Below are 17,405 nucleotides of genomic sequence, written 5' to 3'. Positions count from 1 at the left end.
AGGTGATGAAGTGCAATAAAAAGTTTGTGAAAAGGGAAAATAGAAATAATAGGTGTTATTCTTACTAAAGCAGGACTTGAGCTTCAATGGTGAAAAAATGTTTGTTTTCATTAACCTCTAATTTAAATTAATATTTCTTTCAATTATGAATATAGGCAACAAACATTACCAGATTGCCAAAGGTCCATCTCTCACACTCATACCTGCATACACACCCCATTAAGAACTCTTGCCCTAGAGTTTTTTAGGGGCATTAGAAGGTACTAAACTGCTAACAGTTTTACCCTGCGAATTTCAGAATGTTAGTGTGTATGAGTCTTCTTGTCTGTGAAATGGAGATAATACCAACTTTAATTGTTTAGGATTTTTCTTACAAAGATATTAGTTGAAATAATGACATTAAACAATTACATTTACTTTGTATCAAATTCATTTAAATATTTAAATTCATTTAAATATTAAATTTAAATTATAGATTTTTGTGTGTGCTGGCAGGGGGACTAAGGTCAATTAAAAAAAAATTCTTTATTTCATAGGTTGCCATGGCCAAAAATATTTTATCACTAGGTGGCTGTTGTAGTAATCATGAGCTAAACTGGTCCTTAAAAAAGCAGACTTGGTCTCTTACTGGGGCCATACTAGAAATCTTCTCACATGACAGAACCTGCCAGAGTTTACACTATTTTTTTTAAGAACTCAGGTTCACACCTCACACTTATCCAATTGGTTAATATGACAAAAAAGGAAAATGATAAATGTTGGAGAAGATGTGGGAAAATTAGAACACTAATGCACTGTTGGTGGAGCTGTGAACTGATTCAACCATTCTGGAGAGCAATTTGGAACCATGCCCGAAAGGCTTTAAAATTGTGCATACCCTTTGACCTGGCAATACCACTACTAGGTTTATATCCCAAAGAAATCATAAAAAAGGGAAAAGGAACCCCAAGTACAAAAATATTTATAGCTGCTATTTTTGTGGTAGCAAATAATTGGAAAAACGAGGGGATGCCCATCAATTGAAAAATGGCTAAACAAGTTGTGGTATGTGAATGTTGTAATTAATAATAAGCAGATGGATTTCAGAAAAACTGGAAAGACTTACATGAATTGATACTGAGTGAAATGAGCAGAACCAAGAGAACATTGTATACAGTATCAACAACATTTTGTGATGATCAACTGTAATAGACTTATCTCTTCTCAGCAATACAATGATCCAAGACAATGCCAGAAGACTTATGGTGGAAAATTCTCTCCACAATCAGAAAAAGAACTATGGATTCTGAATGCAGACTGAAGCATACAATTTTCACTTTTGTTGTTGCTTTTTTGTTATTGTTCTTGTTTATTTTTTCTTGTGTTTTTTCCCTTTTGTTCTGATCAATGTGGAAATATGTTTAACATGATCGTAATGTGTAACATATCAAATTGCTTGCTGGCCTTGGGGTGGGAGAAAAATTTGGAACTCAAAAAATATCTTTGCATGTAATTGAGAAAAATTTTAAATTAAAATAAAAATTTAAAAAAGAACAGATTCACATTTATGCTATGATGAGGCATTGCAGTAAAGGAATTATGTTACATGAAGAGATGAACTGGTCATATGACAAGAACACAGGTTGACAGGGAGGCAGACAGGTGGTACCATTATGATGTTGGAAGAAAGCAAAGAAGACTTCCAGCACCATGGGCTAAATAACATAGGCAGGTCTTTTAGATGGGTTGCAGTCTGCCCAAACTCTTGAATCACTGAGACCACAGATGCATTTGAATACTTTTGAGAGTGCCAAGGAGGCAGGGGAATTATATAACTTGTTCACTCAATTTCTCTCCTCTACCTCAAAATAAATTTCACCTCTATGAGTAACATTTTTTTTTTTGCTCTATGTATACCAAAATATTTATAGCAACAATTGAAGGGTGCTACCATTCTCAGTTAACCAAATTTGCAACCTTGGTGTCATCCTTAATTCCTTATTCACACTCACTCCACATATCCAATCTGTTGCCACGTCCTGTTATTTCTGCCTGCACAGCATCCCTAGTATAAATTCCCTTATCTTCATTCACTGTCACTATCCTTTTGAAGGCCCTGATCACCTTATAGTGGGATTATTCCAAGAGCCCCAGTGATTGGTCTCCTGGGCTCACCTCTCGTCACTTTAGTCTATCTTTAACTCAGCTGCCAAAGTTATCTTTCTAAAGTGTAGGTCTAATCATGTCACCACTCTACTCAGTAAATTCCAGTGTCTTCCTATTACTCACAGGATCAAATATTAAATCCTCTTTTTCTTTTAAAACACTTACAACCAGGACCCTTTTCTGCTTCCAGTCTTCTTTATATTCTACTCCCCTCCATAAAATTTATGATCAGTAACACCAGCCTTGTTGCTGTTCTTCACAAACAACACTCCATCTTCATCTTTGACTGTCCCCCTTCCTCCTCTCAACTCCTACCTGCTATTTCCAGTCATCCTGATATATATCTTACCACTGGACCCAGATGGCACTGGAGGAGAGGGTGAGGTTGGTGACTTTTCACAGCCCTCCCTCACTTAAATCCTATTTAGTGCAAGTCATGGCATCATCCTGATGTCATGGTCCTCTTCAAGAACGAAGGACAAACAACAACCACCACCTTTCCTATTCTCCCCAACTTATTGCTATTCCCTCCCACTTGCACTGTATATATATATATATATGTGTGTGTGTGTGTGTGTGTGTGTGTGTGTGTATGTATATATATATATACACACACACACATATATATCAATCATGTATGTGTATCGTTGCTTGCCTGTTGTCTCTCTCATTAGAATGTTAGAACAATGAGGGCAGGGATCATATTTTGCCTTTCTTTGTAACCTCAACACAACATAGTGGATGGCACATAATAACCACTTAGAAGCTTGTTACCTACCTGCATTAAACAACTGGAAACAAGGTGGTTGATTCCTATTAACAGGGGAATGGCTAGACAAATTATAGTACGTGGATGTGATAGAATGTTAAGTGTTGCAAGAAATGATGAATATGGGAGCAGCTAGGTGGCGCAGTGGATAGAGCACCGGCCCTGGATTCAGGAGGACCTGAGTTCAAATCTGGCCTCAGACACTTAACACTTACTAGCTGTGTGACCCTGGGCAAGTCACTTAACCCCAATTGCTTCACCCCCCAAAAATATGATGAATATGAAAAATACAGGAGAGCACGAAAAGACATATAAGTTGATACAAAATGAAGTATGCAGTGTTAACAAAACAATTTATACAATGACTACAAGTACATAAATGAAAACAATAGAAAATGAATGTTGCCAAATTATAAAGAATAGGCTTGGCCTCAAATTATATATAGGAGAAGACTTAGAATTTATATTCTTTTGTGTGTGGGGGGGTATGGATCATTGTATACATTGCTAATTTCAACATACTGGTGGGTTTGCTGATTTCTTTTTTCTTTTTCTTTTGAAAAGTGTTTTTTTATGAGTGATAAGGGAAAGAGAAGGGGGAAAAGAGTAATTTTAGGTGATGTAAAAACAGAAAAAAAAGATGTTAATACAATTTAAAAATAATATTCTTTTCCATATTGTTACCTTTATTGTATTTATGATTCTACTGGTGTGACTATTCCTTCACTGGCTATAGAATTGCAATACTTCTTCTTCACTTTAGTAGCTAGTCTTCCTGAATTAGTATGGCTAAAAACATTGCCTCAATTTACTTAGATTGTTCCTCAGAGTAGCCAGACGATTCATTGCCGGGCCTGCAATGGGAAACCTTTCCAGCTTTCTAAGACCTTTGTAAGACTTGCTGGCATAGTCTTTGAAAACCCAGGATCAACTACATACCATGATGAGTTACTGAAATAAGATTTTAGTGAAGGGTAGTCCTTTGACTTTTATTTTATAAAGCCTGAATCCATAGGATTTTTGCATTTAGAATTATAAGCACACAAAGATTCTAATATTCAACAATTCATAGTTGTCCATTCATTGCCTTGAAAAAGCAATTAGGGAGTATCTTGACAATAATCAATGGCAGAGGATTCTAAAGTATATTGACATTAAAGGATGTTCTGGCTACCATATTGAAAATATATCGCTCATGAGTGATATCTTGAAATATAAATGAAAATATATTTTGTGGCTCTTAAATATTTCTGGGTAACAGATGCTTTTTCAAAAACAGATTTTACTTTTTAAAATACAAAATATAAATAACACCTTCAACAAAATGAAATCTGCGTCCAGATGCAATTCAAGGTGTTGTAATTTATCTCTGCAATTCTTTACGGTTAAATTTCTGAGTGCCTTATAGATTTGACCTTTATTATCTGCCAGGATGGCAAGTGGAACATTCATATTGTCCTTTACAAGATCGGAAGGACATGAGTCCAGATTTGGGATTTTCCTTTTTTGAAGATGTTATTTTTCCTGTTGGATTAGAGTGGATAATATTTAGGGCCAGGTACTACATTCATCTTTTGACTAGTGTTTACCTGATCAATGTAGAATAAATTAATAATTAGGAACCTAGCATGATTTTGATTACTTTAGTAATATGTAGCTAGAGATATAAATTGCTTATTAGAGAAGCTGAGGGCGGGTTCCTAAGGCATTATTGCTTGTTACATGATTACACTATTGCTCTATCTCCCTCCCTTTCTTTTCCCCTTCTCTTCATTTCCTTTCTTGTTTCTCCTCTCCTCTCTTCTCTCCCCACTCTCTCTCAGTGTACGCTCACAGGCCTGAGCCCACTGCAGACTGGCATGGAGGCTTTGACTTGCTTCCAAACTGGGCTCATCTGTTCCCTCTAACCACTCCCCTTCCCCAGCCACCTTAGTGTAGACACCTGATTGGCTTTGGCCCCACTGTGTCTCCCCCAGTAGTAGGGATTATAGGTATGTACCCCGATGCGTGACATTATTGCTTGTTTTTCAGAATGGGTAGACTTTTATAGACATACTAAAATTAAAAAAAAAAAACACCTTAAAATGTTAGTGTTTACTCTTAAAAGAATTAACCCCCTAAAATAAAGTTGAGAAGTCCCAGAATCTCCCAATTTTGGAATTGAAAGGGACCTCAAAAGTCAGCTGTTTCAATCCTTATCTGAGAAAGAATTTCCTCTACAAAACACCAGAGAAGCCTTTGCTTAAAGACTTCAGAGCGATGGACTGTCAGGGATGAGCACCTGTCAGAGATCTCATAGAGAGGTTTCCTGCAACACAAAGAAAGGGTATTGCACTAGATCTTTGAAGTCCTTCCAATTCTAAAATTATTTGACTTCAGGACCTCTGTTTTCAATGTACACGTGGTAAGCAAGGAGTAACAGGGGTGTGTTGGTCTCACTGAGAAAAAAAGAAAGGAATGGTATTAAAGTTGTGGGCTCAAGTATTAATCAGTTGCCTGACATTTGTTGACTTCTATAAAACATAGGGTCATTCCATTTAATAGTAGCCCTTTTTGAAGTCATACAACATTAAATAAGACTGACTTTATGATTTCACCTTATCATAAGTACATATATAAACATAGGTATATGTAATATATATATGCATACACATATATGTATATATTCAAAATACAAAGAGATACTTCCAAAGTTTGGACACTGACAGCCTCAAATGTGTGTGTGTGTGTGTGTGTGCGTGTGTGTATCATAGACCATTCAGACTCAAATAAATGCACAATATTCTACTGCTTATGTACATCAATACCTAGATTTGACAGCATGAGTTTAAGAGGAAGTGACAGGTTTAGCTCTTATTGTAGGTTTTTGCCCCAGGGGAATTGCGGGTACAGTTAAATTCCAAGTTTGATTCAGGCTTTATGGGTACACATATAGAGAAATACACAGGTTATTCCAAAATTATATACTCTGATAGTAGGAAAACATTTAAATATTTATGTTAAACCATTTGAATTGTATTTTTTCCCTATCAACTAGAGAAAAACATCTATGGCAAACTGTCTTTTACACAGTATCATCTGAGTCTGCTCACTTCTTTCTGGTGTAGTGCAACAGATCAAGTACAGCTTCTTATTTGTGAGATCAGAGTTTAAATTAAAATTGTTGAGGAAGAAGCAGCGGACATCAAAAGACACTGGGCTTTATAGATGCAGATCAACTCAAATTCAAAGGAAAGAACTCATTTGGTAATAAGCACCAATTTAAAAAAAAAAAAAGAAGTAAAAGCCTCCAGGTAATGCTAGCATCTTGAAGGAACTTTAGAGATCTTCTAGTCCAACATATTACAGATAAGGAAATTGAGGCTTAGATAAGGGAAGTGATTTACTCAAATTCTATAACTGGTGACAGTAGAATCCAGCTCCCCATAATCACAGTCCAGTGATTTTAACACCTCATAATTGTGGGCCAGGGCTATCTACATCTGAGGGGAGGGATATAAAAAGAGGGAGAGAATGCACGATTTTTGCTGTAGACTTGAGCTTACTTCAGGGTTTCTATTCCCTAGAACTCTCTAGCTTTGAACTCCTTGACCCATTGGACTCTCTGGAACCCTTCCTGCCTTTAACTTAAAAGTCCTTTCCTATTCCCTGCAACCTTGCTTGAATTACCAAACTTAAATGATGTCTTATACTTGCTTAATTATCTTAGACCTGTGGGACTCAACTGCATCCATTGCCTGCTCTAACCTCAGTTAAATACCTGGCTTCTGAAACTCCAGGAATCCCCAGTTGCCTTGTCCTGGCCTTGTTTGGCAGTTTTCTTTTCCTGTTCCCTACACCTCAGTATGATAAAGGAGAAGAACATCTAATCCAAAAGCCAGAAAAACTGCAACTTACCTGTCAATAAACAGAAGATGGTTAATCAACAGACTTTACCTTAATGACTACAAATGTTTACCTGCTGTTTCTTTCCAGAATGTAAAGAAAATCTTGGGATTGTCATAATATTTTATAAACATTTGCAAGACAGACTCTTGTTCATCAGATAAAGAAACAATTGTATTCATTGACTCTGACACAAAGAAGCATGCAGTGATAAACATACAGATAGATGTACAATCTTATACATGAATGAGATATGCTAATTAAAAACTGCAGTGGGCACTTTATTAAAAATTTATTCTACAATCTGAATCTTCAAAACATCTTTACATCAACAAATATAGCAGATTGACTGTTGGAATCATGAGCGATTTATCTTGGAAAGATTGTATCTTTATCAGCATATATAGATTTTTTATGAACATTTGCATTAAAATTATGAGTTTTATTAGAAAATATTTAACTGTTATCTGTTCTTGGCCCATGGAAAAAAAAATAAAAGTGGCTCAGCTTTCATTTTATTGGATAGATGGCACCACATAGCATATTTCCCATGCTAGTTTGAATTACAGCTGTTTATCTTGCAGCTTTCTTTAAGATTAATTAAATGCAAATGTAACTCTGTGAATCATGGGAATACCTGCCAGACCCCTTATTAATACCTTCACTTAAAAACCCCTGTGCCAGAGAGTCATTAATTTGCTAAAAGAAAAGTGCTAAAGCAGCCCTTTGCCCACAAACAAGTCATAGATGGTTGCCCAATTAGTCCAGTAGCACTCTGATCCTTCTTTCAGGCCCTGTGGCCCTTTGAGGACACAATAAGGCTCCAATGATAACCTGGCAACCTAGGTAGAAACCCAGCCAAGTGCAAGCTTTTGAAGCTGCAGTTTGGCTGCCATCATGTCGGCAAAAAGAAAGAATTCAGGCACCATGTCATCCAGTACAAAGGATAAAAACAGATTCAACCGGAAATTCAATGTGGCACCACATATGGGATACATGAGTGCGGTTATACAACAGGCCACATATTTTTTTTTGAACAGTCTCCTGCATGTGATGCCGAGGACATGTGTAACCATCATAACGTCTCTAGGAATCTGTATTTAATTTGAGTTGGGGTGGTGGCAGGGATTGGAGATCTGAAGCCGCCACAGGTTTGTGGCAGATGGCTCTGTGTCAGCTATGACAAGCAGCCAGGCTCGGCTTCCTCTGCAGATTTTCTTTTCTCTCTGATCAGGTAAATATGGGCACACTCTGGAAAGTTCTACAGATTCTGCCTTAGGCTGCAAGTTTGTGACTTAGCCCCATCTGTCACAAATCTTCTCTAGGTTCTGTTGTAAGCAGAGACCTGAATTTACCACGGAGTGCTGCCCAAGAAAACCGAGCCATTTCGCCCTAAAAAAAAAAAAGAAAAAGAAAAAGAAAAAAAAGGAAAATGAAGGATCATTAACTACTACTGAAAGACAAAAAGACTGTTGAAAAATTATGCTGCAAATTTTAGGTTTGATTTGCATGAACTACATTTTTAAAATCTCCAAAATTAACAGTGCCTGACTTCCAATTAGCTCAGAAAATCCCAGTCTCTGGTTCAAAGTCTAACTAACTATATTCACAACCTTAGGTAAAAGCTACTCTTGCGAATGGATAAATTTTGCTGCATACTTATTTCCTGGCCTATGTTGGGGACGACAGCTATTAGAAGGTTATCATCCAACTTTTAATTTTTATAAGCACAGCATACATGCTATTTCTTTAAGTTAAAAGAAAAAAAAATAATGTGGATTTTATTTTGAATTGAGTACAGGCACAAGTTAAATGCCAAAGCGTTTCATGCTTATAAATTTTATAAAAGAAATATATTGTTTTATGATAACTACTCCTTTGGAAAAATTCCATGAAGATAGGTTGCTTTTCTTTTTTCTTTCTGACAGATGGAATGGATAGGGTAAAGAATCTTACTCCCAAACTAGATGACACGTGAATGGTGGAGGAAGGAAGGTCAAGAATGTATGTATGTAAGGCAGAGTCCTAGACTTAAGCTTCTTTACCCTCTAAGAGTACATTTTAAAGTTTTTCCTCTTGTTTTACTTTGAAAAAAAAAAAGAAATTAAGACTTTGTTTTAAATTGTGCTTGTACAGTTGTGAGTTTTTAGTAGGTCTTAAAGTGTCACAGGCTTTTAACTTTCCCTTTTTATTAAAAGTAGTGAATTTGGAGGACTCCTGAGAATAACAGGACACACACCATTCACCTCTAAACTGTCAGCTCAAATTCAATTCAAACCTGCAGTGACCAAGCTGTTCAAGGAACTTCATTGTTTGGTTAAAAAAAAAAAAGCTTACCCTAAGTCCAGTTACAAACAGTTTGACATAATGAAAAGACAAATGACTTCTATCAAAAGTCAATCCAACTTGGAGGCTAGGTAAGTTTAAATCCATGCTGGACAGCAGGTTTATGCAAGAGTATAAGAATTAATCTCCCCCAAACAGTGACAAGCTATTTACTATCCTATTTTGTCCCCTATGAAGCTTTATAAGATGTTTTGTTGAACTCTGAAGAATCAGAAAGGAAGGGGCCAAAGATCAGTAGAGGCAGCCATATTGTAAATTACAAGAAAAACTACATGCTAGATTCAGGAGTAATAGCAAAGATATTTGTTTTCATACTCAGAATACCCACTTGGTGGAGAAATAAAGTGGGAGCATTTCTATATTGTGAAAAGACTCACAAAATTCAGAATTAACCTATGTCTGTTTTTTACTTACTCTACCTTTTTTTTCCCCATAATAATAATCATGGGGCTGTGGAGACAATACATTTTTTGAAAGCATTCTAATATTCACCAATTTCAGATTTTCTACAACAATAAAATATTCTTGTAAATACTATTATGTCTTTCCTATGAATCACCTTTTCTGGTGAAACCTTTATGATAGTAGTTTTGCTGGTGTTTAGAGGAGGGGGAGCAATAGTTTGGATGAGGTAAGTCAATCAACTTGTTTCCGTTTTATTCCAGCAATGCCTTTGCTGATTACTCTTAGAAACCTGTGTTTAAATTAAGCTTGGGTTAGAAGTGACATTTTTGGTGTTGATATAGTGAATCCTAGTCTGTATAAATGATAAGGATGTAGTCAAATATAATTTCTAGTAATCTGCTGAAGAAAAGACATATCCCTAAAACAAAAAGGTTGCAGTCAGTGATGGACAAAGAGTAAATTTTACATGCAAACTTGAAGAGAAACTGGCTAAGTTTGACACATTGATTTCTCTTGGTGTTCAATTTACTTAAAGATGCTAGAACATTTTGTGTGTGTGTGCGCGCATGCTAAAACATTACAATATCTAAAATCATCACAGGTGGTAGGTGATTAACATAATGATATATGATGTATGCCCTATGTTAGTAAGAGCTACCTTATTTCCACCTAGTAGCCAATTGGTTCTTCCCTTTAAAGTGATTACTGTGTAAGATGTCTTTTATTTACATTAAAACATCTTCATTTACTTTGAAATTAAAATTTTATTTCACATATAACAAATGCAAAGTTTTGTTAGCTTAAGTTATAGTAAGGAATAAGTGTGGTTTAGTAGGTAGAAAGCTGGCCTCTGACTCAGGAAGATGGGTTCAAGTTGGGCCTCTATGACATAGGCTGTGGAGACCTGAACAAGTCACTTAATCCATCAATGATCCAAAGGACTCTCTAAGACTATAAGTTATAAGAAATTTGCTGACCCACACTGGTAGGAGGAATGAACTTATCAGGAATGTCTTGTGCCAACCAAAATCTGAGGCTCATTTAAAAAAAAAAAACAAAGGAAGAAGAGTTCTAGCTACTCTGATACTAAATTCTCATCTATATGAAAAATCTTAACCTACAGCATTGATGGTGTACCATACGGAATTGAGGTAGTTATACAAATAAAACTTTTAGCCAAAGTTGAAGTTATGAAAGTAAAAAAAAGAGATGAAACAAGAGGTTTTAATTGTCTTTTCATCTTTTCATATTATAACAAATATCATAAATGCTAAATGTCAACAGTTTAAATAATAGCATATATGGGGTTTTTCAAGTATAAGAAAATGGATTCTTTAACACTGTGAACAAAGAGCCTCTCTCTTTGGCTACTGCCACAGTAAAAATTGCTAAAAAACCATTTTGGTAGTTGAGAAAGGGAGAGCCAATACTCTAGTAATCATTGAAAGCAAAACTACTCTGAAGATGTACCTACTTACACAACATGTTTTGAGAATATTATCCAGAAACATGTTAACAATATGTACAAAGAGTGTTTTTAAAATAAGTTTAAGCCTGTTACAGCAAAGCTAATAAATCAAAAGGTGTGAACACTGATAGATCCTGTGATGGATGTTGAGTTTTCTCTATGTTTTATTAGAGAAAAAAAAACTTTTCTGAAAATTCTTTTCTATTGAGAAGCTATCAGTTACTTCTAGTGCTTAGAATAATTTATATTTAAAAATTTTCTTTGTTATTCACTTGAAATCAGACACCACATGCATATAAAAGGAGTTGAATGAGCAAGTACATATATAAAATTATATTATGAATATTGAGGGAGAGAGGTTTATGTGAACAGAGAAAGACATAGGTATAGAGAGAGTGTGATATATCCACTGGCAAGCCATCTAGAAATTATACTAAGATGAGTAAAACAGTACTGTAAAATTATCTGTATGAACAATAAATTTATAAAACTTTTTTAAAAATCAGAATCAGAATACCTTCAGAAATACATCCTGCAAAAATGTAGACTAGTATATGTATTATGACCAAAGAATCACGTGAAATGACAATGAGAATTTATAAAATACTGATACTATTCTACTGATACTATTTTAATATATTAACAACAGATTAGTATAGTGAGGCTCTTTCAGAGGTTTTTAGGAGATATCTGGAAAACAATTCTAGAATATTTTAGCTTTGTCATGGTACAATAGAAGTGGCAGCACTAAAACTTTTCAAGTGGAAATGTTTTCTCCTATTGCTAAAAGGCAACTTGTTGGAGTTACTTCTTAAATGGTTTAAACACTTCCAGAGGCAGAATAACAGGGTTAAATAAGGGCCAACCTGAAACAATGTGATAATTTGCTCTATTTTGATGGTGGCATTTCATTTAAACATAACTCACCAATAAACAACTTGAAGGAAAGGAATCACTGGCTTCTGAGTATATACAGTGTATGCTGATGTGTCATATTTGGCAAAACACACCCATTAAGGAACAAGGAAAAGAAGCAAGTACTGATTGAGGACCTACTATGTACCAGCCACTGTACAATGGCCTTACCTAATTTGATCTCATTTGTATCAATAATTATTCTATCATTTCCTTCATTTTCATAAAGTGCCTATTTTGGTTAGCATAACATCCCTGAGTTTATTTGTATTAATGTAACAATACAAACAAAACTACTCCTGAACTTGAAGAATTAGGAAATGTCAAGGTAAACCTTCAAGGTCTGTTTTCTCTTTGAAGTCTCCTTGTATAACTATACAATAGTATTGACTCAAGAAGTAATGCTGAGCACTGGAATTGTTCAGTCAGCATTTTAAACTATTATGAGCTACCTTCTGAACCATTGCCAAGTTAATAGACAATGAAAGATAATGAGCTTGAAATTGGGTGTTAAATTGCATTTTTGGTTCTCTCTTTTTTTTTTCTTGAAGTTTAACTGTTTCCTGCAGAAACAAAGTCTTATTTTTATATGTAACTATGTAAATATGTATTTTTAGACTAGGAAAAGGAAAAGTAAGGAAAAGCCAAACAACTGTATTCCATGTGTCATGGTTATATATTAACACATGGAAATTAAAATATGATAGATTATAAAACTGTAAATTGCAAACTACACTGAACTTATGTAAAATCAAGGCATCACATTGGAAGAATTTTTTTTAAAGTCTTACTCATGGACCAGCACTACCATCAAACACATATCACAAATTTATTTGAGATCAATGGCTCAGAATTTTAGTAGGGTGCTCTCATTTCAAAAATTTCCAATTTTTGATTTAAGAATAAGGGATCAGACAATGAACAAGAGGACCTGATACTATGTATAAATTTATTTCTTTTTCTGGTTAGATTGATATTTCTAAACTAGGACATGTGATTTAAAAAAATTTTTGTTGTTGTTGATGAAATGTATAGTGAATATTAGATTCTTTACAACCATCTTTCAAATAGTTCAGAGAGGGGGCAACGACACACTATAATGTCATTCACCTGAATTTTTGAGTAGTGGAGATTTCATTATGATGGGAAGAAAGGCTTATCCTCATTAGTATAATTGTAGATTCTTTCTTTTACTTCCTTTTAAACTAATGAGTTGCATTAATCCAGGTTCATTTTTATAAGCCTCCTGGGTCCAAATGTAAAGGACAGTCATCTTAGAAAACAATAAATTTTTTAAAAAGCATGTAGCGTGCATTAAGTGCACGTATTTCATAAGACCTAGGTTAATACAACTGGCATCCAGTTTAATTAATCCTTGTTAGTGTAACAACTAATATCCCTCCCTAGCATGTTTCCTTTAAACATTAGTATGTTAATTGTTTTTTTTTAAGATTTTTCTTTGTACTTCAATATGGCATTATACCACGTAAATCTATTCTCAACAACTACCTTATAAAGATGTTTCCTTATAATATCTGGTCTCTTGCAGAAATTCTGAAGTCTTTTAAAAAGCTGTTCAGGTGTAGAATACAGATATTCAGCTGCAGGAAAAACAGATACATTTTTAATGAAACAAAAACCTCAAAGCACACACTCGATATTAGTCACTTTACTAATTAAAAATGCATATTGCTCTGTGCCGCCTCATGTTTTACATTATTTAAGCATGATTTTATAAGGTTACCTCAGCTCACAAGGATGTTTAATGCTAAATAAGACTGTGTAGTTGTGCTGTTTAGACATCTCCTTTGGGTGATTAAAATACATTATTCTAATGTAACACAATGCATATGTGATACATTTAGTGATGAGATTTTCAAAGAACTGGTAGTTAGAGCTGTATGTACCCTGTACAACAGTTGCATGTTATTAACCATTAAACTGTTTAAATAATCTGGAGTGATTTCCATTTCTCCATTTTTCTCTATGTCTATCATTTTCTAAAAATCTGTAAGCTATTGCAACAGCACTGACCTGCTTATAAAAATCCATCATTATGGGATGTGTATGCTAACAATGAAGAATGCTATTTGAAAACTTGCTTTTTTGTTATCTTGAAAGAACAGATGGTAAATATAAGCTTACTCTAATGTATTAAAACACATAAAATTTTCCTTAACACTAACATGTTGACTTGCCAAATAAACAATTGCTCTTGCCTAAGTTTATTTTCAAACTTTATAATTTAGCATGAATCATGTATTAAATCTTAACAAAGAAGAAATTGCATTAAAAATAGCTACCTGGAAATATTTCCGGATAAACCAAATCTTTGGGACACAGTGGATAACAACCACAATATACAGCTTCTAACCTAAAGATATTTAAAGGGGGGGGGGGAGTGAGGGTGGGTAAGAACAGAAAACAAGACATTAATAAATGAAGTTAGAAACTTGTTTTGTCCATTTATGTTAACCATATATACCAAGAGTTAGCTGGGACAAGGAAAAATGGTCAGCAGTCAAATATTTCTAAATGCCAAAGTTGCTCTTTTAAAAGATTTTATTGATTATATATGAATTTCATAGAACAGAACCAACAGCATATGTTTTGTTCACTGAATAAATCAAAGCGCAGCTCTGCATTTTTTTGTTTTTTAAATACTGTTTAACACATTTTATAATCAGCAGATAAACACATGTAACAACATGGTAAAGTATGGACAGCTTTTCTTAATAATGCTACAAAAGCCTAGAATGTTCATTTTTCAAATATGTTTAAATACAATAGCAACGACCTCACATATAACTATACTTCCCCCCAACCCCCCCCAAAAAACTGTTAACATTTAATAGCTACTCTAAAAGCCATCAGAAAGGGTTTGCAGTCTGTTAGGATGGGACGTTTTCATTTTAACCTAATGTTTCCAATCACTTCATTATTATGCAGAATGTAAAACTTTCCTTTTTCATAATCACTAGTCAAGATTCCTTTGGCAAAATACCTAGTGGTTCACAGACACTGTGCTTTCCTTGGTGACAACCAAGATTCCCATAATACTAAAAGAGAAAACTTATTTTCGTACAAATAAGTCAGAAAGTTTCACTGTGTGATGTGAACTTCCCAAGGGCAACCAATAGGGGAAGTGACTGCCACATAACCTTTTTCTAGTGGAAAGGGTTAAACAGAAAAGAAAGTATTTTACTTTGGTGTATTTTTCCCCTTCTGCATAATGGCTATTGATCTGACATACAATAAACTTTAAAGATACCACTGTAATTTCTGTTGGCTAGAAATTACGCAGTGAAATTCAAAACACTTCTTAAATATGTTTATTTTATGAGAGACTTTGAATTGCATCCAAAATGTTGACCAAAGGAGGAATTTTATTTTGAAGTACAGATTTTCCCCCCAACTCAGGAATAATTTGAGGTCATGTAAATGTTTACCTTGTTTATTTACAGTGACAAAACAAATGCAATTTAAACGGTTTTTAAGTATGCAATGTTTTCCCCATTTCATTACATTAACTCAAATTAGTTTAAAAGAACTGCATTTATGTTGATGCTACAAAGTTTTGAAAAATAGGCAGTTTTAAAATGTGTTCTATACCTTATAGGAGTGACAGGATGACTGAGGTAAGAGAGGAGCTAGTTACTAATTGCTAGTTTGGAGTCGAAACTAATGCAGAGTCCTTTCTGTACATTAGTTACATGCACATAGAAATTCCTGTTGCAACCACAATACAAACTGCATTGTGATTGTACTTTCAAACATTAACGATTGTATTGAATACCAAATTATGCAATATTTTTTATTAGCAAAAACACAATAGCATTCACTTTATCTGAAGGCATTATGCCAGTTGTGAAGGCAAATAGATATGAATATTTTCTTCTAATTACACAAAAGCAAAAAAAGTGAGGTCACAGGCATTTCAGTGAGAACATAAGCTATCTGCTCTCAAGTAATCGATCTGAATAGAAGTATTTGGTTTCCCAAAACAAAATTTCAGGCTTACATTTTGAGTTAGTAAATGAGTATGTGCCATCCCTTTCCCCTAAAGCTCTGCAAATTAAAATTCCATCACAAAAGACTGAAATGTTAACATTTTGTTGTTGGGGGAAATCCCCAAATCTCATATTGATACTCTTTTTTGTTGAATTATCTTACTGACAATTTTATTTCTAATGCATCCAGCAAAACAATACAAAAAAATTTCTGTACCATCCAATTATAAAATTATACTCTCTTTTATCTAGATCCATGACTGGAGCTTAAACTCTATTTAAATAAACATTTGGGTTTTGAAGTGGCTTCATAGCAAATTAAACAGTGTGTTATCTTAAGTTTTGCACATTTCTGGCATTTTGAAGAAAAGTATCATATCATGACAATAATACAATTATTCATCATTTCAATTCATATGAGCTACCAGTTAAATAATAAATAGGGTTCCAATTGATCTATTGTAAAAATGGCTAGTAAATGACCTTTTTATTCCAATTAACAAATCATCTGCTAAATCTATGAATCTTAATATTCAGATCTATTCACTTCAATTCATACAATTTATCTGCAAATAGTTGTTGGGCTTTTGATTCTAAATATAATTAGCTGATAATTTTGCTTGGCTGAATTACTTTTCTGTAGGGCCTGCTAAGGCTCTCAGTCGCATTATCTAGCAATAATGAATCTGATAGGTGAAATTTTTTACTGTAATGAGGATGAGACACAGTTGTGACACCTGAGTCTAGTAATAACAGAAGACTGCTAATTATCGACAGCACTTTTTTGTGTGATGCACGGAGAAAAAAAAATCCCTCATTATTAAAAAATAAAAAGTTACAATTATAAGTGACACCGGAGGAGAGTAAATAAAATGGAGTGATTAAAACATTGCTGCTTTAAGGGTGTTTTTAATTAAGTGGAAATGCTAATGTTGTCATACTTAGCAGATGGGATTAAAATTAGTTATTGTAAGTAACTCATATTTTATGTTATGGTTTCCACAGCATGTCTACAAGATCTAAGAAAGTGATACATTCCATAAGACATTTTAAAAATGAAATTCTCATACTCTTTACAACTCATAATAATGAACATCATGAATAAACTATTGAAAAAAACTCCTGCCAAGGATTTTACCATAGTGACTTAACTAACATGGAATGTAACCATAATGTACTGGACTGTTACAATCACGCTGCGGGGATGTACATACGCCTTTAGCTTTGCTGATTGTTGCATTCTGCATTTCATTCACACTCAACAAAAACAAAAGTTTGGTGCTTGCGCATCCATCCAAGATCAAATGTGGTGTCAAGAAGGTAAGGCTTGGGTACAGGCAAAGATGATGACCACCCACCAAGGTGATGTTCGAAACTAAAGCATAGGATGCATCATGTAACTGCAGATAAAACCTAATTGCACACTTTCTCCTACTTTATTTGTGTAAAATTTTCCATCTGC

The 17,405-nt window shown here is 34.4% G+C and overlaps 1 protein-coding gene across 1 annotated transcript in view; it reads right to left on the bottom strand.

Annotated features, from left to right (window-relative positions):
- Positions 1-3,876: 3,876 nt before the first annotated feature.
- Positions 3,877-17,405, bottom strand: part of GTDC1 (glycosyltransferase like domain containing 1) — a 387,632-nt gene continuing 374,103 nt past the window's right edge. Inside the window, 3 exon segments of the mRNA XM_043992941.1 lie at positions 3,877-8,191; positions 13,443-13,534; positions 14,237-14,307. Coding sequence (XP_043848876.1) covers positions 8,108-8,191; positions 13,443-13,534; positions 14,237-14,307 — 247 coding nt within the window. The 3' untranslated portion in view covers positions 3,877-8,107.

This window comes from Dromiciops gliroides, chromosome 3, assembly GCF_019393635.1.
Source record: "Dromiciops gliroides isolate mDroGli1 chromosome 3, mDroGli1.pri, whole genome shotgun sequence".
Classification (NCBI taxonomy): Eukaryota; Metazoa; Chordata; class Mammalia; order Microbiotheria; family Microbiotheriidae; genus Dromiciops; species Dromiciops gliroides.
This window is presented reverse-complemented; position numbering and strand designations above follow the sequence as displayed.